The 24,090-nt window shown below is 34.0% G+C and overlaps 1 protein-coding gene across 2 annotated transcripts; it reads right to left on the bottom strand.

Moving 5' to 3' along the window:
* Positions 1–248: 248 nt before the first annotated feature.
* On the bottom strand, positions 249–24,062 carry LOC149806593 (bifunctional polynucleotide phosphatase/kinase-like). Of its 2 annotated transcripts, none has more exons than XM_089955292.1 (8): positions 23,682–24,062; positions 16,740–16,921; positions 12,420–12,509; positions 12,017–12,137; positions 11,508–11,632; positions 9,975–10,106; positions 7,883–7,985; positions 249–6,154 (listed from the first exon to the last, which is right to left on the bottom strand). In XM_089955292.1, exons 1-8 carry the CDS (start codon positions 23,923–23,925, stop codon positions 5,901–5,903), a joined length of 1,251 nt encoding a protein of 416 aa, XP_089811418.1. In that variant the 5' UTR covers positions 23,926–24,062; the 3' UTR covers positions 249–5,900. The 2 variants fall into 2 exon arrangements, with proteins under 2 accessions (XP_089811418.1, XP_089811427.1); XM_089955301.1 differs by lacking the exon at positions 23,682–24,062 and adding an exon at positions 23,209–23,312.
* Positions 24,063–24,090: the final 28 nt, after the last annotated feature.

Here is a 24,090-nt window from a genome sequence, read left to right as displayed (position 1 = left end):
GATCCTAAATTACTATCTTGTGTGCACTGAATAAACATGTGTCGTTAATGGGAGATTTTGATTCCTGAACACATAAAATCAATAATTATTTTGTAAAAGTTCTTCTCAAACATGTTGATTTTGGTGGCAATTAGGTTAAGTTTTTTTCAATGACACCACGAAAATTCTCGACAAATATAAATTGCCTAAGAAACGAGTAACACTAAATCAGTAAATTAATACATTGTGAAAATACTAATAGACATATGTAAAAATAATAATCTTTTTATTCTAAATGGAATACTGAATATTCAGTTGTTTGTAACAACTCTAAAATTTAATAATAATTTCTTTATCCATGAACCTGACATTTTACAGTTGGTCACTCCTTGTTAATTTACTATGTTTAGTTTCTACCACACAACTAAGCAAATTTTACATGTTGATAAAGATACATTATGACAAAAACCAAGATGGCAAGAAAATAAAAAGGTACATTTTAATAAAAATATTGATACCGGTAAACTAGATGAGATATTAAAGAAGACTCCCGATACACATCTTTGTATATAGTCCATAAGATAGAATATTATCACCATCATCATTATTTAACAAAACTGCTTCAGAATATTTTGTAATAAATGATAGCAATCCTTTCTGTAATAATAATAATAATAACAACAACAACATGATTTTGGAACTAAATGACAAAAGGCACTCAGAAAATATCACTATGCAAAAAATGAACATGGCAATAGCCAACAAACAAATATGACAAATTTTACCCATATTGATTTGAGTTTATACAGTACAAGCAGTCATTTATAATCTTTAATGTCATTTAACTTTTGCATATTTTCCCTCGTATATCCGACCTTATTTTCTTTATTGTCAACTCGTAAGGCATTTAGTATTGTTTACTGTAAAACATATGTATTCTGAATTTTTTTGAGGACATGTATGTTATGTGTTATGTATTTTCATTCTTTTAATTTAACAATGGTAATTAACATGCATATATACAGTATAAAAATGCCAGGTGTTAACTCATGTAAGTTTCATTGGTGGGAATGGCGCTATAGCATATGGAGTTACAACATTCATAGTGATCATTCTTGGGATGGAAATTAATTGTTGAAAATTTTATTGTTGTGGTTTATTATTTTTCTGGTTCATTATCTGATTTTGTTATTTTTGTCAAGTTAAAAAAATCTTAATTTTTTACATGAATAATGTTTAAACTTAACATTCTATTTATTGAAGTGATGATAAACAAAATGGCTTCCACGGATTGCATACAGTATATCAATTCATGTAGGACTTTTCTTTTTAAGGATAAAAGAAAATTGAAGACATACTGTAATAATTGGGAGTTCTCTGCAAAAATCAAAAGATATTATGAAATTGGGAGGTTGACATGGAATGACCCTAAGAATCGGGAGTCTTGTTTTTCTTTCCTCTTGGTGTGAGAGTTGACAGGTAAGGTCGCTTACATCAAAGCAAACTACAACTCAGCTTTTACGGCATCAGCATAATTTTTAAGCATTATTTCTGAAACTTCATCATTGTATTTTGGAGATATCGTTAAAGTTTAGTGCAGTGGTGCCCATGATTCAACTCCAAGGGATATATTTCATTCAGCGCATGTTTAAACATACAATGTACATGCGGTGGTGCCATTATATAAATACGTTTGGTAGCCTAATTGCAAGCGTTGAATCAAGCCATTTTGATGTACATTGTGTTGTCATACTGGGATCACATTTTAATGAGTTAGGTATTTACAATTTCAAGGCAAAATAACAATGTAATTACTGGTGCACTGATATAAAATGTCCAGTGCAATAATGCATAAGCAAACAATAATTGAGTCAAAAGGGAGAAGCAGTGTTGCAGCAACTCACTAATTCTTGCAGGTCATACACCTTTTAGTGTTTATACCTATTCAGTCTGGGGGTCGGCTTATACATGAACAGACTTATACATGAGTATATACAGTAATATAACTAATATAAAACACATGGCACTTAAGTAAATGTATATTTCACAAATATTCACAAATATTATCACATTTTCTTCAAATTCATAAATATTATAAAACTTCGAAAAATGACAATGCTCTATTGTTATGATGCATTAAAAAATTCATTGAATTGTTAGATTTTACACACAAAACATCATTTTGATACAAAAATATAGAAAAACAAAAAAAATATTTGTAACAGCAAAAAATATATATTTTAGATTTTATAAGGAATGGCTTGTCAAGGACCTAATACTATCACATCTCTTACAATTCCAAGGTCATGGGAACCCTACGACAAGATAACATGATTTTTAGAGTTTGCGGTCTATAATCATCTACGATGATAAAAAGATACCTCGTTAGCTCAAGCTAACACAATGTACAAAATGCCTTATAGCATTACATGATACAGAGGTCAAATAATTGGTTTCAAGTCTAATTGGTTTCAAGTCATTTTCAAGGCAATTGATGTTCAGGAAAATAAATATTAGCTGTGTGGAGGCAAGTGAGGTCATATATGGTATAACGGTACCAATTGCGCAAGTCCAGGTGGGCGGAGCTTAAGGTGTATGGAACATTGTATTCAGAATTAAAGAACAACACTAGCTGTGATTGGTGCATTATGTAAGAGTTGTACTTTCTGTTTGGCTTAAAAAAAATGTTGAGCCTCTTGGCAACATGCGAGTTTGTGTCAATTTCTATCTAGATCATATTTTGTATTTTTTATGATTTTTTTAAAATATGGTACACATGGCTGAAAATGTGCTTGTTGTGACTAGATAACTCTTACCCCTGTCTAGTTCCAGTAGAGTTATCTCTCTTAAATGCAATGGAGTACCTGGTTATGTCATTGTCAAATTGACAATCTAGCATTGTTCTATATGACAGTGTGTGACATGCATGCCCAAGTAGGACAGAAAGTATATTTATTTCACAAAACATTAGCATTGAGGTATATGGAAAAACAATTGGTACCGTGATACCTAAAGGAAAGAATAGCCTCACAGTGTATCCATAGAAACACATACATGTGGGCGGCATTTATGAACTATACTAGTTTGATGTAGGAAAACAAATGTGTGCTGAACAGTTTTGGTGAAATATTGAAAGTTCTTTAAGAATAAAATGTATGAAATCTTCAGAAAATAGCACAAGTTGGCTTTGGATGGGGACTTTTGATAACTTTAGCTATGATAGATATAGACTTGTGTTACCTGATGCCTTTATGTATGTGATGTTACCTCCTAGATTGGAATGCATGCAACAAAATAAGTTATGTAAACATAATATAGTTGATTTTGGCCAAATATTGGCTATTTTACCTGCAAAAGATGAAAAATCATGTGTACAAAAACAGCTGTCTTGTTCTTGTAAGGCATGCCATAAACCAGGATAGAGAACACTCTAAGTACACTTGTAGATAGATCACTTGTACCATGTGGGATGTTCTGGCATGAGTAATTTTTAGGTAATTTATTAAGGATACGGTATTTCTTCCCACTTTGATTTGAATTGTCCAGCTCTAATTGTCCTTTTTTTTTACACTTTCCTGCTTTGAAATTGTTCATGTAGTTAGTTCAGTTCTCTTGCATTCCCTTTTGTTGAAGTAGCAGTGAATACCAACAAACAAGAACAGTTTCCTTAAGTCAGCATTTCCCATTGGCACTTGTATAAGCCCAATTATAATCTACTATTGACTTTCAATTAATCCTATTTCTTTCTGTTAAGCTGCTCTTGTGGAATTTCCATGTTTGGTCCAACATTACAGAATGATAACCATTTTTGTTACACAGTGCGTATTCATTCCATTCAAATCCGCACTGTTCTTGAAACTTTGCATCCCATCGCAAGAATCCAAATTGGCATGAGATGATATCTGCATGGTTATGGAAGGCTGCACTCTACATGCTGGCATTGTAGAAAATATGAACTATGTGATATGAAAGAGCTGCGTCATCTTAGAAATTAAAATTACATGACTCTTGAGGTCTCCACTAAATATAGGAGTCTAACTGTTAGGTTCTCACTTTATCAGTAATGTATTTTGAGATAATTTAATTGCAATGAAGTTAATACAGGTTGTTGATGAACTCATCTATATTACATGGATACTGTATAAGAGGTTACCACAGCTTATGTATATCATTCAGTTATCTCCCTTACACCAGTCATAACATTTCAAGGAAATAAAATCTCACATTTTCAGTGACTGGTTATGAAAATACAGAGAAGATTTGTGAAGTATTATATTAGCCCTCTATCTTGATGCAAATGTAAGTAGAAGCAATTTAATAATTTCTCACAGTAAAGTTTACAAGTTTAAAAACTGATAAGGTATGTTCTGTTTGGATCTGAGATAAGTTTCTCTCTATCTGATGCCAATTATTATTAAATTCTTATGTAGAAGAAATATACTTTATATGTATCTATATTATCTAAATTATTCACCCTTTCATATTAGATGGAAATGAACACAACTTCACTTGAAATTTGGGTACCTGTAAGGGATGTTATAGCACAGTTGCCTTTGGGCTGTCCTTGGACCTGTTGGGCCCTGCCCCATATATTTGTCCAAGGTAAGGTCATCAAACTTTCACTTCTCATTTTTCGCATTGCTGATTTTGCCTCCTTTAATTCCTTTATCATAAGCTACCTCTCCCTTTTAGATAAACTCTTTCCTCCTGTTTTTAACTCCATTTGATATGCTATACTTAGTGTTTATATTTGGCATTTTTCTGTATTTTATTCCCCTAATTTCACCTCCCAATCCAACATAACCACTTAGAAGCTGTGATTTACTATATTTGGTGACTGATTGGCTTATTGAAACAATTTTATTCACATTACAAAGGAGGAAAGCTTACTATTTCCGTTACAAAGAGGATGGGTAGGTGGACCTTTGTGTGAGGACTGGTGGTTAGTGACCTCTTGTATCTGCAGATAGTGTAAAGTGGTCAAAGCTTATACTTTATAATAAGATTGGGTCATGTCCACCTGTCTCTGATGTTAAGTTCTGCACCTACCAAACAAATATAAATTCCTTTCTTTTAGGTGAATTGTACATATTGAAGTAGGACAGGTACATACTATTTGGTACATTGACCTTTGACCTAGTTATTACATAATATGACATAATGTGATTTATCCCATATCACCTATGTGAAGTTCAATAAGTGCTGATGGGAATAAGATACAACTCACAGTTGAAAGAATTCATTTTATTTCAAAAGATGATTTTGATGGTGAAGCAAAAGTATGAAAACAATAGTTCAAACAGCTCAATGACATTTCTATACACATTCATATAAGACATAGGTTAGTACCTCATCAAATTGTTTTTCACAAGTGAGACTAAGTATATTTGTTACTTATACAGTCCCGAACTATTTCACAGATTATTGGAAAAATTAAGGTTTGCTATAGGTATAACGGTACCAATTGCGCAAGTCCAGGTGGGCGGAGCTTAAGGTGTATGGAACATTGTATTCAGAATTAAAGAACAACACTAGCTGTGATTGGTGCATTATGTAAGAGTTGTACTTTCTGTTTGGCTTAAAAAAAATGTTGAGCCTCTTGGCAACATGCGAGTTTGTGTCAATTTCTATCTAGATCATATTTTGTATTTTTTATGATTTTTTTAAAATATGGTACACATGGCTGAAAATGTGCTTGTTGTGACTAGATAACTCTTACCCCTGTCTAGTTCCAGTAGAGTTATCTCTCTTAAATGCAATGGAGTACCTGGTTATGTCATTGTCAAATTGACAATCTAGCATTGTTCTATATGACAGTGTGTGACATGCATGCCCAAGTAGGACAGAAAGTATATTTATTTCACAAAACATTAGCATTGAGGTATATGGAAAAACAATTGGTACCATGATACCATATGCACTTAATGACCTGCACAAGTCCTCTGCTTGAACAAGACCTCATCTTTCCGAGAGTCAAACTTTGGACAAAAGTCAATTTTCACAATTTCTGAAAATCCTTCACTTTTGGATGGTTCCTGGTAATTTTTCTTGTAAACATTGTAGCCAACATCTGGGATACGTCTGACCTTCCCATTTGTCTGGTTCTGCCTAAACAGATTAAGATGCTTGGCAAGTTCAAGGGGTGTGTTCATCACAAAACATCGACAAGGGACACCTGAAAGATTCAACATAAGTCTAATCAAAGTGCTCAAGAAAATCTATGGTTTTTAGGAAAGTGTTGCACAGAAATGAAGGGAGAAAAAAACATTTGTTTTCACATAAGTACACCAAAAAACATAGGAACTGAAGGTTTTTATCAAAAGTCTGCAGGGAAATGAAGGAAAACAATTGCTTTCATTAAAAATACTTTTGAAGAAAAAACAAGTTTTCACCAAAGGTATCCTGAAAATATAGAAAAAGTCAGTTTTCATCAGAGTTCTGCAGAGAAATGAAGGAAAAACAAGAGTTCTTTATCAAAGTTCTCTAGAGAAAAGAAGAAAGAACTACAGTTCCACATAATATGTCTTACTTGCTTCTCAAGTGCATGATCCAAAAATAAATTACAGGCACTGAAGAAATAAAAAGTTTTTCCCTACTTATAACCTTGCTGAATAGTATTTTTCATGATTAATGCATCCGTAAAGTTCTAACACTTTATCTGCAACATGTGATATGGAGTTAAGCCAAAACATTTATGACAAAATCTTATTTTGAATATGAGGATTATGGTAATTCCATTACTGCTGTTACCATTGCTGCTTTTAAAAAGTGTTATCATTGTCTAACTATCAACTCAGGCTGGTGAGTTCTCTGTTTATGCAGGCAAGATGTCAAACTATCTGCTCATACATCTGAGAGGTTGAACTGTCTGCTTGATCAGGTGAGAGGAACTGTTTATACAGGTGAGATGTAGAACTATCTGCTCATACATCTGAGAGGTAAAACTGTCTCCTTGATCAGGTGATATGTATAGATAATTGTTTATACAGGTGAGATACAGAACTATCTGCTCATACATCTGAGAGGTTGAACTGTCTCCTTGATCAGGTGATATGTATAGATAATTGTTTATTCAGGTGAGATATAGAACTATCTGCTCATACATCTGAGAGGTTGAACTGTCTCCTTGATCAGGTGAGATGTATAGGTAATTGTTTATACAGGTGAGATGTAGAAAACTATCTGCTCATACAGATAAAACAACAAGAACAAATTATGGCCTATGAGTCCCTGAAACCAAACAGAATTAAATGAAAAGGAAAACTGTGATCCAGGGACCAACCTGCTCTTAATGATTTGCTTTCCAATATTATAAATGTACACAATGCTACAGAAAATCAATTTACATGTAATCTCAAATAAGGTAAGAATTTATTTCAAATAATGTAAAAAATGCAGTAAAGCTTTAAAGAAAGTCTACTGCATAAAACTATTTAAAATAATTGCAAAAATAAAATTAGATTGTAAAACAATGACCCTAAACTTTTCTTAATACCAAAAATCAGTTGAAATGCATTGGTTTCTATTACTGTGCATTGTATATTCAGATTCCTGTGTTAGTTCATGTGGACCAGAGGTGAAAATAATTTCAAACAAGCATCTGGTCTTGAAAAATTATGCCTTTGTTTCAGCTATGGCAAGTATAGTGTAAAACAATTTAAGTCAGCCATGAAAATGACAGTTTGATTGGACAGTGAGGCAGAATACTTGGTGACCAACATGAAATAGCTAAGACACTACAATTTATAGCTGCTTCAGATGGGAATCCAGAATATTTAGGGACCAACCAAAACAGTAGTGTAAACCATTAAATTTTATCCATATAAGTTTTTCTAATTTTTCTGGAATAAATCATATCTAAACAGTGTGCTCATTGTTAATAGCAGGACACAAATACACTTACCTATTTCTTCACCTAGCTTAACAAAGGCACTTCGGGCATCAGCGGAGGGATTAGTATTGTCTACCACCACACTGCTTCCTCTGCTCAAAGCATCTTTTGCTGCCTGAACAGAAAATAAAATTTAATAAAGTAAAGAAATTTCTATAATTTTCCTGCCTGAACAGAAACTAAAATTTAATAAAGAAGAAAAGAAATTAGTAGTATATGAATAATTTGGAAACACAGTATGCAAATGGAATTTTTTCAGTCACTAAGATTTCGTTACAATTCTCATTCTGTGGAAGAAATTGGGAAACTTCAATGTAAGATTGAGAAGACAAAAATCGTCTGTTTTTCCTGTTTTAAATGTTATCTGAACCTGCTGACTTAAGCTAATTTTAAATAGCTCAAACCATCTCCCACACATAATCAATAATCAATATCACCATTCTGTTTTGTTAGCAACAATTATTGCCTGATATTAGAAATAACAAGTCACAGTGCGTTAAAATGTCAATTATCTATTATATGCCTAGTTATGAATTCAACATAACTATTTCTGACAAATTTTTTTTCTTCCTATTTTTCTAAATTTGCACTGGTGGACCATTATTTTCCCTGGAACATGGTACAGTAAAACTCTTCTGCTGTCAAAAAACGGTCTCTCAAGACAGGTTTGTACAAAAAGACCAGTTTCCAAGGTCCCGTTTCAGAACAATTTAAGGAAAATCACTACATATATTCTATTCTATATTAATAGTTCTTGCTAATATATTGTATGCATTCATCTGAAAGCAAACTTATATAGCAATAAAGACATACTTCTATTGTTAAACATGAAATCACATCAACGTTTTACTCCTTTCCCTTTAGAACAACCTAAATTTGTTTTACCAATGTTTAAACCGCTATTTTGTGAGCGGTCTGCTCTTTTTCATTCCTTTCAGTTAAAATACTTATTTTCTCCAGCATAAAAATTTGTCTCTTTTTAGTTGCAAGTTCGTCCATTGTTATTAAGGTACTAAGTGTTAACATTATAAGTGATCAGATGTAATATCGACTGTAAACACAGTTTTGACTGGGCCTTGGAAAAACATGAAAAATCTATACATGTGCAGTACATATCTAACAATTAATGAAATAAAAAGAAAGAATTATCTCATTCAGAAATAGAATCATTTACTCAGAGACAAAAGTCAATGGCTTAACTCAAAGAAGACATACAGGGATTAACTCTATAAACAAAGTTGCACCAACCTGAATAGATGACAGCTTGGTGATTAAACACTATCAATCAAATCCCGCATACAATTCTCACTTGCTGGTTTAATAGACAAAGACCTTATTCAGTCCCAGGTAAATAAGATTAACTCTAAAGACAAACAATATCCCCAACCACTGTCAATTTCGGTACTACAGCAGCAATTTGTGACATGTACATTAGCCTGGTTTATGGACTGTATCATCTATCACCAGTAGCAAGAATCCTTTTTTGTTCTTTTTATATTTGTTTTTTATCAAAACAATCGTTACTAATTAAGCAGTCGTTGTTAATGATGGTTACATATATGTCAGTGGTGTCTATGTTCTTGCAATACAGTCATTCATAGGGATACTGGGTCCTACTCACACATATGGGCGCTAGCTACAATACGGCTGGGAACCAAGCTAAGCACAAAATTAATATACATAAGCTTTAGTCTGGTTTACAATGGAAACTACAAAATACAATAAGCATACCTACAAATTTCAGATATCGGTAGCCAGCCTATTTTCTTTTAGAATGGTATAAGCAGTCGTTACTGGGATTAAATAAAGGTTGGTGAAGTTTATCCCCATTTTTACAATGTGCTCATTCATAGCAGTGTCAAAATGCATATTTCGCCAAGACATCACAGTCACTGGTTGTGTTCAGCAGGTGGTCCCTCATGACCAAGCATTTATATAATAAAATCAATTCCTGCATTACCATTGTGGTCAGAAATGACAAGTGATCACTCATAGCTGAGGTTGTTCATAACATATTTTGCTGTATCTATTAATAACTATCAATTGCTTGGAATCAGTTTTCATGGATTGCTTTACATTTCCTTCAGTTTTTGCCTGACTGTACCTTGATACATTTATCCATCGTTCCCAAGGTGTCTCTGTTGATAGCCACATAACCATGTGGCTCAAGGTGGCGCTTCCTGAATGTGCTTTTTCCAGAAGCTGGTGGTCCCACCAGAATTATGACCTCTGGTGTCTATATGAAACATAATAATGGAAATTTAAATCTAAAGATTAAAACAAATATCAACTAACGCACTTCGATGGCTTGCCATCACATCATGAATTTTATTACATACTGACATACCATATATTATCACCTATAAGTTTGAGTCAGACTACAAAATACATAGATTTGTGATATGCAGCAAGATGGTGTGCCCTGCAGATAAGGGTCGATGTTGTTTGTTTTACTAATGACTCCAAACAAATTGTACAGACCCAGATCTGCTGGTGCACTGTGTGATGAGAGATCTGGTTCTGTGCAGTCTGCAGCTGGATTTGCCCTATATGTGAGGATGTAAAGTATTCCCACCCACAACCACCATGGACAGTGACCATGTGTTTACACATGGTAAAACATACAATGACTGTATATATAATAATATATGAAAGTTATTTTAAAACGTCACATTTAATTTTAAAAATATATATTTGAAAATTTCACTGGATAGATGTACATTTCACCTATGACCTCTAATCTAAAATCCATGTGTAGAGAGCAAAAAACTAAATCCCTCTTATTTATATTCCCTAAAATGGACATTTCATTTACCATATACATTTGGTGAATTTCTAACCAGCTGTTTAAGACTGAAAGAGAAAAATCAGACAGAAAGATGAAAAAATGGAGGTTTTCCTAAATGCTTAAGTATGGAATAATAAATGGTTATGACAAGGCATCAACATCTTTGTTACCAAGAGCAAACCATGATCGTAATGAGCTTAACATAGTTATGAAATATTAGCCTACATACAAGAACATAAATAGAGATATTTACCATAAAGAATCAGCACCATGATACAACTCCCATGATAAGACCAAGTTTTATTATATAACAATCAATTTTTTACTCAAGAAAGAGCCAAAATTGTAATGTTGTTTCCTATCAGTAGGAAAATAATATTGATATTTTCTGATTCTGTAATACTATAATCTCAAATGAGACTGAAGCTACTTTTTCCTTTAGGCTAAGAACTGACAGTGATTTATAAACTGAAGACTCAAATTTCCTGCAAAATATTAGTGTCTGTATCATGGGTTGGCAACCTATGGCATGCATGCCACAAAGCGACACATCAAGAGCTTTTGTGTGGCACACAAAGGGCAGCCAAAAATCCAAATGTTAATTGTGGTACTCTCTTATCGGTGGCATGTGCTCATTCATTTTGTAATTCAAAAATGTAAAATAGATTGCCGACAACCTGGTCTATATGATAACACTACTTTTTACAACATTAAAGACATCTGTAGAAATTTCATTTTGTCTGTAAAATACATCAGATATATGAATTAAATTTTTCACACAGATCTACATATGTGTAATTCTTATTAAAATATATTTATTTATGAGTGCATACTGAACTTAATCCCAACCTTGCTGTGGTAGGAAGTTACTGCAGGTTTAGGAGCTTTTTCTAAGTAGGTTGCAGGGTCAACACAGCCCCACTTAAACTTAGCTGGGGGCTCTTCAAGGAAAAACTCCTCTGGGGTATAAAACTCTGCAAATAAACAACAATTTATCACACATGTATCAGAAAGAATTATCTGTGGCTATAAAAAAATTAACTTCCCAATAACTCAGTGCATAAAAGTCTTCATTCTGAATGCAGAATTAAGTCTCTTTCACTGTGTTTGCTCAATTTACTAGTTGTAGGACAATAGTTTTGCATTCAAATGTTATCCACCAAGGAATTTATTAATTATATTATAATTGATAAATATCTGTCCACATATACCTTAATTCTTTCTATTTAAAAGTGAATGCTGTACTTGGCATTGAGTAATGAGTACAAGTCATCAAAACAGCAACTTTGATAGAGTAGCCTATTTAAGATAACTCTTGTCTCAGTATCTCAAAGGAAAATTTAAGGGAGATAACCTACTAATTTCAAGGTTGGAAGCAAACATCCTATCACTACAGGAGAAATCTTTGGGTTTCCCAGGCTCCCAGTCTTTGGACCTGCCTGCAGCATCCCCAACATAGAGGCTGTTTGGACGGCTGACCTGAGTGGAGAACAAATAAAGAATTTCTTCAGGAATATGAACTAACAATGAAGTGGTTTTCCCAGTTGTCAGGGAATTCTCAGGTTTTGCTTCATTAAACAGAGGTGAAAACTTCACTCATATCACTAAAGTATAAACAAGTTAATGAGTGTATCATAACTTAATCATAGTCTGCATTAATTTTTGTCTTCTTTCCACTGTTTGGATTGGGTACACTTAAAGTTTTGAATTAACATGAGTATCAACCTCTAGTATAAATAACATTTCGGGTATTTTGCCTACCTTGACTCCATTATTACAGTGCTCTTCAAAATAATCCCACATCAGTGTACTTGGCTTCCTGTAATGGTTGTTTCCAGTGCAGATGAATGCCTGCAATTTTTTAATTTTTTTAAATTTGACAGATTCCATAAAATGCAATATAAAAGTATGTGTGAAGTATGTGTGAAGATATTTTTTAAATAAAAATATTAACTTTAACACTAGTCTGCAAATATAAATCTCTGATCTATCGTGAAAGGTGCATAAAGATTTCAATTTTCACTCTTCATACATCTGATTATATGATGGTTTCAGAGAGACTGGTTACTTAAGTTATTTGACTATAATATCTTCCCAGGTCTTACTAAAAACAGATATGGATGTAAAGGTCATACAAATTTCAAATCAAACTTATTTTTACCTTTGAAACTATTTCAGTCATCTAATTCACCAATCAGCTATCAATCTCATCAAAGTGAAATTACTATTCTCCCTCACTATGTAGTCCCTCAGTATCCTGCTCTCCCTCCTATAACACCGACATGTGTATGGATCCTATTAAACTGCTTAGTTAGTTCTATTGTTGCTGCCTGACTTATTTCATGAATGTTGGTCATATATTCACTTGTACATTGAATCCACCTGCAAACTGCACTCATTACAAGGAAAGTGTAAATGCTTCCGAGATAAATTATTGTATGTTACATAGATAAAAGTACATGTAGTTTTATGAATTAGGAATTCAGTGTAATGAAAGAGAAACTAATGTTTTATACAGTAATGACAATTGTAGCAATGATCATTTGAACATAGATCTAATAATGTTAATGTCTCCTTGAGTGCTATAGCATTGATGTTAATCAAAATTTAGGAGTTTCTAGCAAGGGCGTACACATAGGTCATTTTAATATTCAGGGTATTCATGGAAAGCTGGTTCGAGTGAAGTTACTGCTAATTTCTCCAAATAATAATATGCATTTATCTGGATTCTCAGAAACAATGTTGACAGAAAATTAGGGTGAAAAAGGCTAGTGTGTCAATGGTGATGACAAACCTTATCATATCAATAGAAAAGCAATATGAGGTGGGCTCTTTGTGTATATTAGAACTGGTACTGTTGCTAAAAGAGAGGAGCTTGAAGCACAGGAAATGGAATCAATCTGACTAAAGATTACTCCAGAAAAAGCTATGTCCTACTTAGCTGGTTTTGTTTACAGACCCACATCATCAAACTGATTGGTGTAAATACTCTGAACCTCATATACAGGAAGACCAAATTTTAAGTGAAAGAAAATCAATTTTACATTCTAGGTAATATAAACAGAAACCTTCTCAATTATCAAATAAAAGTGAATTGGGTGGATTTTATTATTTCATTAGATGTATAGCAACTAGTAAATAAGAGTAACATTTACCTCAAAAACACTTATAGACCACATTTTTACCAATATTATTTTTTTGTAAGTAATCATAATGGCTTCAAAGATTGGTTCACATGACCACTTTGCAATTTTTCTAACACATCATGTCAACAGCAAATCAAAAATAATAATAATCATCATTCCATTATTTATAGATCCTTTCAAAACTTTGATACTGTTTAATTCCTGGAAGATCTGAAACAGATTTCATGGAATATAGTCCAAATATTACAGTACTATCACATGATGTTTTAGGTACTTGGATGACCTTTCCGCAGAAAAAAAACACTAATGATAAAGAAAAACCACCAGCCATGCCCCCATAAATTTTAGATGCAATAATGCAAAGAGACCATCTAAAATCTGTAAGAAATCAAACTGAATATAAAATTTTGGCGGAATATAGTTACTAAAATAATACATGATGACAGAGAAGCACACTATAAAAAAGTGCTGGATGAAAACAGAAATAACCCAAAAGCTATCTGGAGAGTGTTTAAAGAGTTTGGTGCAGGGAAATGTAAGACTGAATTTTTATCCCTCAATCATGAGGACATCTATATAATAATACAAGTGACATCTGAAATATTTTTAATGAATTTTTTGTTCAAATTGCTGAAAACCTTATAGAAGTAAAATTTCATCTGATCATCTAGAACTAAACAAATTTCTTAACTAAAAATTCTCAATCAATGTAAAACATTTGAAATTCTTTAAGAGTCCTGAATTTGTTCTGAAATATATTTAAAAAATGGATGATTGTAAAGCTACAGGACATGATATGATTAAACAAAGACTACTAAAGGCAGCTGCACCTGCCATAATAGAAAGTATAGATTTAATTTGCAATGAAAGTATTAGGTCTAATAAATTTCCACAGACACGGAAAACTGCCAAGGTAATACCATTACATAAAACTGGAACAAAAGATGAGGTAAATAACTACAGACCCATCTCTATCCTTCCTTGTCTTTCCATGAGGTAAATAACTACAGACCCATTTCTATCCTTCCTTGTCTTTCCATGAGGTAAATAACTACAGACCCATCTCTATCCTTCCTTGTCTTTCCATGAGGTAAATAAACTACAGACCCATCTCTAACCTTCCTTGTCTTTCCATGAGGTAAATAAACTATAGACCCATCTCTATCCTTCCTTGTCTTTCCATGAGGTAAATAAACTACAGACCCATCTCTATCCTTTCTTGTCTTTCCATGAGGTAAATAAACTACAGACCCATCTCTAACCTTCCTTGTCTTTCCATGAGGTAAATAAACTACAGACCCATCTCTATCCTTCCTTGTCTTTCCATGAGGTAAATAAACTAAAGACCCATCTCTATCCTTCCTTGTCTTTCCATGAGGTAAATAACTACAGACCCATCTCTATCCTTCCTTGTCTTTCCATGAGGTAAATAAACTACAGACCCATCTCTATCCTTCCTTGTCTTTCCATGAGGTAAATAAACTACAGACCCATCTCTATCCTTCCTTGTCTTTCCATGAGGTAAATAACTATAGACCCATCTCTATCCTTCCTTGTCTTTCCAAATTACTGGAAAAATATGTACATGATTCTTTCTCAAGTATTCATGATAATCAGTCTGGCTTTCAATAAAACCATTTGTGTGCAACCACACTTTTAAGACTCCAAAAGAGGGTGTGCCATTCGATGGTAGGTCATGTTCCAATTTCCAGGATATATGAAAATAAAAATGCTTACAATCCATGAAATAATATTTCTTAGGGAGGCCAAATTTATGAATAGTGTCCAGAAAAGCCATTCCTGTCTACCTAAGCATAATCTTTAACCAAAGAGATGCTGATGGTACTCCAAATGTAAGGACTGTTAGAAATAAAAATTACAATATACCAAGGCCAAAGAAGGAATTGTTTAAAAAAGTTTTCAATATACTGGTCCAATGATATGGAACAATATTCCCAGTGACATAAGATAGGCTCCTACCAATTATTTCCATAACTGATGTCTCAAATGGATGAAATCTTAAAATGAACTGAACAGTTCTAGTAATATAAATAGTGCCTGCTTTTCTGTATTTTTGCATATTGTTCACGGTTGAATTTTTCAATACAGGATGATATTTTATATATGTTTATGTGTTTGCAGATGCTCATACACATGTTTCAGGTCTGAAACTTTGATTTTTGGAATTTTAATTATTTAGTGTCAAGTCAAACTTACCATATGTTGTTTATAATGTATATATTGTACATGACAACTAGAAGGCCTCAAGGTAGATTAGTTCTGTAACTGAGTTACAATCTCTAAATAAAGTTATTATTATTATTATTATCTGCTGCTGCTGGTGCATTATCTGATGGGCAAGTCAGGGTTTATGTTTTATGCAGTTGGACTCAACCTGTAAGTGGATATATGTGATACTTGTTGAAAATCTTAATTTATCTGATCTGGTTCGTTGGTTGGGGAGGAGGGCTTCTTCCTCCATTATGCCTTGCAAGAACATATCTCACTATAAGGTTTCCTTACTTATAATATGAAAACTTGTATGGCATTATAAATAGGGAATACAATTTTGTCTCATTAAAGTATTCCTAAATACAATGCCATCAGTGGAAGAAAGAAAACTTGACAAACTGTAATAATCTTGTTATCAAATAGAATAAACCCTGTCTATATTGTCACTCATTAAATATTGTCCTTTATACATTTTGTCCCTTTTAATGGATGAAATGTATAAGTTAATTTAAACTAGTTCATAATTATTGTCTTACATACCCAAGTGTGCATTATATATATGTGTCTGCTATTACTGGTTCATTACACTGACTTTTTCTACAATATTTATGACAAGGTTTTGCATTGTCCTGAAAAGACTAGATTGTGAAAAGAGTAGATTGTGTATTGTGTATTTTATTACAGAGTAAAACAAGGTTTTTACCAGCACAGGGATGTTAAGTTCCTGAATGATGTTTTCTATCTTGACCTTAATCTCTTCAGGTTTGACCTTCATCTTCTCAATGCCAGCTTGGTTTGTGAAGAAGACCACTCTGTAACCATCCTTGTGCAGCTTCTGCAATTTGGCTGGGACACACTCACTCCACCATTTCCAGTCTGAAGCACCTGCATTGATTTTTAAAAAAATAGAGAACGATGAATGTAACAATTCTTGAATATATTTTGAATTTTATGGCATGGCTTAACAAATCCAAGTTGCCATAGGCAGTCTGAAGTTCAATCCTTTTAAGCATTATTTTAATTACTTGAAATGGAACACAAAGTCATTGGAATCAGATTAATGTACACCAACTTTGGCATCTTTAAAAAAAAATGCTATCTTAAGTACTCTTTTGTTGTCATAACTCAGATTTTTTTAACAGATCTGTATCATCTAAATATCTCATCATGCTGTTTTGAACTGTGAATGTTAAGGTCAATATAAGATGAATTCAAATCGTCATGAAGGGCCTAGTTAAATAATGTTATGATGTGCTAGACATAAAGGTGTTGGGGTTGGGGGTGGCGGGGGTTATTAGAAACCTAAAACACAGTATCTTGAGTTAGCTAATTCTCAGACTGCATCTTGCAGACCCTAAAAAAACAGACTGGGTCCCTTAGTTTTCAGACACATTTAATCCTGCAGACGTGCATTTTCACCAATAGATTACAGTAGGAAAAGGCCTTATTGGCTGGAAAGGTGATTATATAACAGATTACAGTAGGAAAAAGCCTTATTGGCAGGAAAGGTAATAACATAACAGATTACAGTAGGAAAAGGCCTATTGGTAGGAAAGGAAAGAACATAACAGATTACAGTAGGAAAAGGCCTATTGGCAGGAAAGGTAATAACATAACAGATTACAGTAGGAAAAGGCCTTATTGGCAGGAATGGTGATGATTTAAGAGACTACAGGAGGAAAAGGCCTTGTTGACAGAAAAAGTTATTACATAAATGAATACAAAAATCTCATGTTCAAAAACTGAATAAGTCAAAATTTATGTAAAACCAAATGATAATAACTAGTACTATACCAGTTTTATTGATTTGACTTGAATGTTATGAATTTATGCCCACTACCTATTACATATGCTTTTGTCTTCTGAACCCCGATTTTCTATTAGGATTCCTATTTTTTAAAGACTGGGTCCATGACTCACTGTAACAATGGTCAACAATGAGGTCATCATTTATATAAAAAATATTAAAGAGATACAAATATTTAATGTTTCTCAAAATTCTGCCATGAATAAGTACATGTATGTGATTTGGATTTTTAACGTAGATTTAACAATTTTTCAGTCATATCGCTACGATGTCTGCAGTGTGACAGTTTACAGAGGCATCATTCTGCAGACATATAGCATGATGTCTCACCCAGTCACATTATCCTGACACCAGGCCAACCAATTCTAACATTAGCCTCTTAACGCTGAGCACCTAGCATGGCAGTTGTTAGCACCATTTTTTAAGTCTTTGGTATGACTCGGTCAGGGTTTGAATCTGTGACCTTCGCATCCAGGGCAGATGCTCTAACCACTTGGCCACTGGAGCGGTCGCCATGAATAAGATAGAGAAGCCACATTGGGCATAAAATCTGTTATTTTTAAAACTTTACCAGATCTCGATGATACCATACAGATTAAAGTCCTCTCTAGTTTACATGCATTTTTCAACCTGTACATGTATATTTTATGGTTTGATTTAGTGTAATTTAACACGTTAAATCACCATTTCAAAATTCATTATAACTGAAAAGTCATTCAATATAAATCTGTGCATTATTTGCCAAAATAAATTTTAAACAAATATACAGTATCTATAACGAACAAGTGCCAACTGAGTTTTATTACTAATGTTCTGCCAGTAATGATCTCTGAATAATAACAGATTCTAATATCAAGGAATATGTACATTATTCACAAACATGTTTACAGAATTATTGTTTTAGCACCGTTCAGAGAAAATTTATAATAAAATGATTTTCTTCACACTTTGAGATAACACAAATATAGCCTTTGAACAATTACTTCCTGTCAATTCAAAATTGATACAGTAATATGAAGAAACGGGCAAAAATATGGTATTATAATAATAATAATAATGTCTGTGTTTGTTTTGAATTGTTTTAAAAAATTCAGTCATATCACTACAACGTATGCAGTGTGACAGTTTATAGTGATGTCAGTTTATAGACTTTGGTATGACTCTGCCAGGGTTTGAACCCACAACCTCCCACATCTGACGTGGATGCTCTAACCACTAGGTCACCAGAGTGGTCTAATAATAACAACAATATCCTTATTTATTTTCTTCACACAGTACTACAAATTAAACTTTCTGAAATACTTCCTTTTCTGGTCTGTTATCCAAAATCAAACTTGTCTGTAAAAGGTAACCATGCGCTCAGAAGATAATTGTTTCACTCAAAAGCAGCACTTAATTTTTTGCATAGGTAAAATATTGTCCTTTAATTTGTTGCTTAAAGTTTAAAATACATTTCTTGCATATGCAATGGGAAGAGCTATCCTCAAATGTGTTTACATGTATTAGCCATTCAAATATTCTCTCCACAGACCTTTGAGTTTTATCACTGTAATGTCCATATATATATATATGCAATAAACTGACAACGAACAGTGCAAAACTAGTATCTAGCTTGTCTGAGCATTTTTAACTCTTAATGAGTCTTTTTCAAAGGCAAATACAAAACACAGATGAAACAAACAAATAAAACAGAAAAACTGTTGTGTTTGCAAAACTACACGGCTGTTTCCACAGGAATTAAACATTTAAATTCATTATGTTTCAACTAGTTCATATCAACTTGTTGAGGATGCTGAAAAATATTTTTATTCACCTAGAAATCGATGAGCCCTAACATGTTATTTTATGTAAATTTATGTTAGTGCAAATTATATCCCAGATATTTCATTGTTATAGTAGTAATTATAGACTATTAAGCAAATTTAGAGAATTATTTAAAAGAAAATGTGTTGGCTGCAAAAGTTAATTTTATCTGTGCATGGCTGTCTTTCTCTAGTCCTAATGGTTTAAACTGCTTGGTTTCAATGTTCTAAGGTGGCGTATCAAACAAGATTCCTTTTCTTCCCTGGTTTCAGAACTCCAGCTGGGGTTGGAAACAATTGCAATAAGGTCTCACTGGATAGTTTTGTGTTCTGACACCTCCCTAATTTTTAAGGTAGAAGGCATGAACCTAATTATCACAAGCCCAGCATTTATAAATTCACACAGAAAATCTGTAATGTGGTTGAGATTTACTTTGAGTTAGGCTTGGAAATGGGTTGGCTTGTTGGTGACTGCCTGTCACAGTTAGACAAGCATTGGAGATCAGATGCGTAACTTGGGCTGCAAATGAGCAGCCGACTTGGCTTACGTATTTACATGTGTCTGCTACAGAGGTAAATATCTAAAAATCTAGATGGTTGAGGGGTGATGAAAAGTATGCTAATTTGTTATAGTACTAGTGAACTTGATTCATGCATAAGGCACATACTGATTCTTTTAGCTGCCTTGTCACAGAAAAATAGTCAAAATAGTTCTTTCCTGTCAAAAATGAATGTATAAAAGAGGGGTTGGTGGCAGTGTTGGTTCAGTATAAAAGCCACCAGTTGCATTAGGAATTAACCTGATTGCCGCAGTCAAAATCTCGCATGTATGCTTTCTACAAAAATCATTAGTTTGTTTTTGTTTGTATCTTCAGTGTAAAATTATTCTCATTTTTCTGCAATAGGTCATTGTCGGATGAAAATTCATCAGATAAACTGTCCAGTGAGGCCTAACAGTTATATCACTGAAAGTGAGGCCAGGGGTGGAGAAGTGTTCCGCTACTGGTCTTCTTTACAGCTTCTTTATCATCCAATCAGATCTACGAAGGTTGATCCTTTTGTGTAGCCTTTCAGTTTCTCTGACATACTGAAGCCTACAGATCTTACATGTGATGAGATAAATTACATTCTGTTTTGCACATTTTGTTTGGACCATGTAGGTTTTAGCTTTCCTCTAGTCACTGTGCTACAAAATGGCCTGGTCTCTATATGTTGATAGGTTTTGCACCTTTTACTGCCACAGGGCCAGACTGACTAGGATGTCCTTGAGGTTTTTGGTCTCCAGTAGGCTACAACAGGTTTGTTCGAGAGGATTAACTTTAGTGCATCCAACAATTCCATGATGGACCAGTGTTTCCCAATGATTTTACCCATAGTAGTATTTTACTGCATAGTAGGTCAGGATAAATGGAATCCTATCAGACTTTTCGTTCTTTCCATATTTTTAGTAGGTCATCAAGGTTTGTATGTTTAGCCTTTGGGTTGCCTTCACAATCATGTCTTTGGCGTAGCCTCGGTAGATAGCTCTTCAGACCATTTTTGGAATGTTTTATCGTCGGAGCAAATTCTGCATATCCTCTGAGTGCCTGGCTATAAGGGATGTTCCTAATGCAGTGTCTTGGATGATGACTGGTTGGGAGGAGTGGAGATACTGGTATTTGTCGGTTGGTTTCGAGTAGATGTCTGTATGGAGTTTGTTTTCTACCAGTCTGATTGTTGTGTCCAGGAAAACATGGTTTGAGTTGGATACTTCTACCGTGAATTTTATTGAGAGATGAAAGTTGTTTGCCTTTGATATGAAATCATCTAGACTTTCTCTTCCATGTTGCCACTTCATTTCTATATCATCGATAAAGTGTACCTACTGGTATGGTGCAAGTTAAACCAATGCTAAAAGTTGACCCTCCAGCTTTCCCATAAAAATATTAGCATACAAAGGGACTATTTTTTACCCCACTGCAATTCCATTGATCTGAGGTAGTTTTCTTTATTAATTTAAAAGTTATTGAGTTTTAGGACAAGCTCCAGGAGTTGGACTAGGTAGTGTGTGGGTGGATTGTCTATGGTTCTTGTTTCCCATGCTTCTCTCCACGCCTGTATCCCTTCATTGTGCAGTATGTTAGTTTACAATGATGTGACATGCAAGGAAACAAGTAATGTTTCTGGCAGTAATGGTTCACTTGCTTTTCTTTTTATGATGTAATCTATAGTGTCCTGAAGATATGATGGTAATTTGTGGTCTCATAAAATTACCCAAATATTCTGATATCCTTTCTGTTGGTTGCCCATTACCGTAGATTATAGGTCTGCCCAGGTTTCCTTTTTTGTGAATTTTAGGTCGAAGATCAAACCTTCATGCCCTTGGGTTTTTGGGACTTAAGTTGTTTCTCGTTTGCTGGTCTATGTGCTTGATTTGGTATGCCTCGTCAATGATATTAATGATGCTTTTTGCACATTCCAGTGTTGAATCGTGGTCTAGTTTTTGGTAGTTTCTGAAAGGACTGTTATTTGCTATATAATCTGTACAGACCTTTTTCAGGAAGTCGAATCTGGGTTTTTCCACTCCAATATTTAATGCATGCACAATCAACGTAGGTTAACTTTTAAGCGATTGTCATGAACATAGTGTATGTTTGTGAAGAAGGTTTCAAACAAATTTTTAAAGGTTTGACATTTGTACACCCTTCACAGAAATTGTGTGTTTAAAAATCATGAGTAAATAGTTCAGCAACCTGCCTAAAACAGAAAAGTAAATATGAGCACAGAAAGCATCAGAGAGGACCAGGGCAGCAGACAAGATTTGTGGGCCCTAGGAAAAATTATCCAATAGGCCCCAATGAATCACAAAATTAAACAACGGTGGACCCCCTGACCGTTGTGGTCCAGAGGAATTGTCCTACTCTGTCCGCAGTCCTGGATATAATTTTAAAGCTGTATGATCCATTTCTGAAAGGAAAGGGGTGGGATGGACAATTTTTCATATGTGACCAGAATTACAATTTGTACAAATCTACATGTATTTAGACGATTCTTCAAGATTTATATATACTTGTGAAAACATGATGACTTACAAATCTCTTTGTTGCAGATAATTAATTTCATAGTGGATGGATGCATACAGGTGAACACAGCATTATCAATGCCATCGTAATCAGATCCCAAGCCCAATCAAAGAAGCCACATGGGCTACAGATAGCTGATAGTACTGTAGCAATAGTCCATTGCAAATGTAGCGCATGATGAGTCAACTCATCATTATTATCCATATTTTTTCACTGAGTAAGCAAAGGAGAGAATAGATTTCTTAGCCAATCCAATGTATCATAAGCAGTTTTGAGATTCACATTCATTCCCATTTAGTTTATTAACTAAATGGCAAACCTCTGAGGAATCTGCTTAATATGTCATGTGCCACCTTTGGTGTTCATTGTTAACTAGTTTATTTTCGGATTATTCATTACCATGCAAGGGGGGGGGGGGCGGAGCTCAGATGAGAGTCAGAATGCAGTAACATAAAGAAATAGATACTCATTCATTGTTAAAAATACTTGATGAAAACGTACATTTCAACTCTTATACTTGTGTGCTGGCATATTATTGTTTACTACTATCTGCGGCGATCTATAATGATAAATGTTCTATACATGTAAGAAGTGTATGTAACAGAGTTGCCCTACGTCAAACGCGCATGACCGTATCGGATGCGGTTATGGGATAGGTTTGGCCAGCTAAAAATAGTATCTGAAAATTATATATATATATATATATATATGTGTGTGTGTGTGTGTGTGTGTGTGTAATTAACTGATTACGACCAGTGCAAAACTAGTATCTAGCTAGATATACTAGTTTTGCACTGTTCGTAGTCAGTTTATTACATTTATCTTAATCAATCCCTGACAAACGTGATCCCTTGCTGGAGTTATTCGCCATATGATTGATATATATATATATATATATATATATATATATATATATATATATATATATATATATATAGTGTGTGTGTGTGTGTAAGCACGCGTGTTGCATTTACCTGTAGCAAATTTTCTGCCACTGGCAGTCTTTATGACTGTAAAATCGATATCGAAACCAGCGACCTTTGACCTCCCTTCAAGAGTAGTTGAAGTGAGTGTGATGAGCGGACACACCCCTTTGATTAAGTCTCCTACATCTGACCATTTTAAGTTGTCGCTCAATTCCGTCTCTCCCCTAGCTCTCTTGGCCTTTCGTTCGGTAGCTTCAACCGCCTTACGCTTTAAACCAGCTGTTCGAGTCATTTCACCGCTTACCGTCTGTACATGTGATTGCTTTTATCATCAGTTTCACTACGCTTATATAGGACAACGAAATGACTTGTCTTGCTTAGACACGCTCTTGCACCCTGCCCAAACTTGTAATCAGGCATTCGGATGCGATCGGTCTTTGACGTTACCTGCTTATAA

This window comes from Sinohyriopsis cumingii, chromosome 1, assembly GCF_028554795.1.
Source record: "Sinohyriopsis cumingii isolate HCF-2022 chromosome 1, ASM2855479v2, whole genome shotgun sequence".
Classification (NCBI taxonomy): Eukaryota; Metazoa; Mollusca; class Bivalvia; order Unionida; family Unionidae; genus Sinohyriopsis; species Sinohyriopsis cumingii.
The sequence above is the reverse complement of the archived record's forward strand: the minus strand, read 5'-3'. Positions and strand labels throughout refer to the sequence as shown.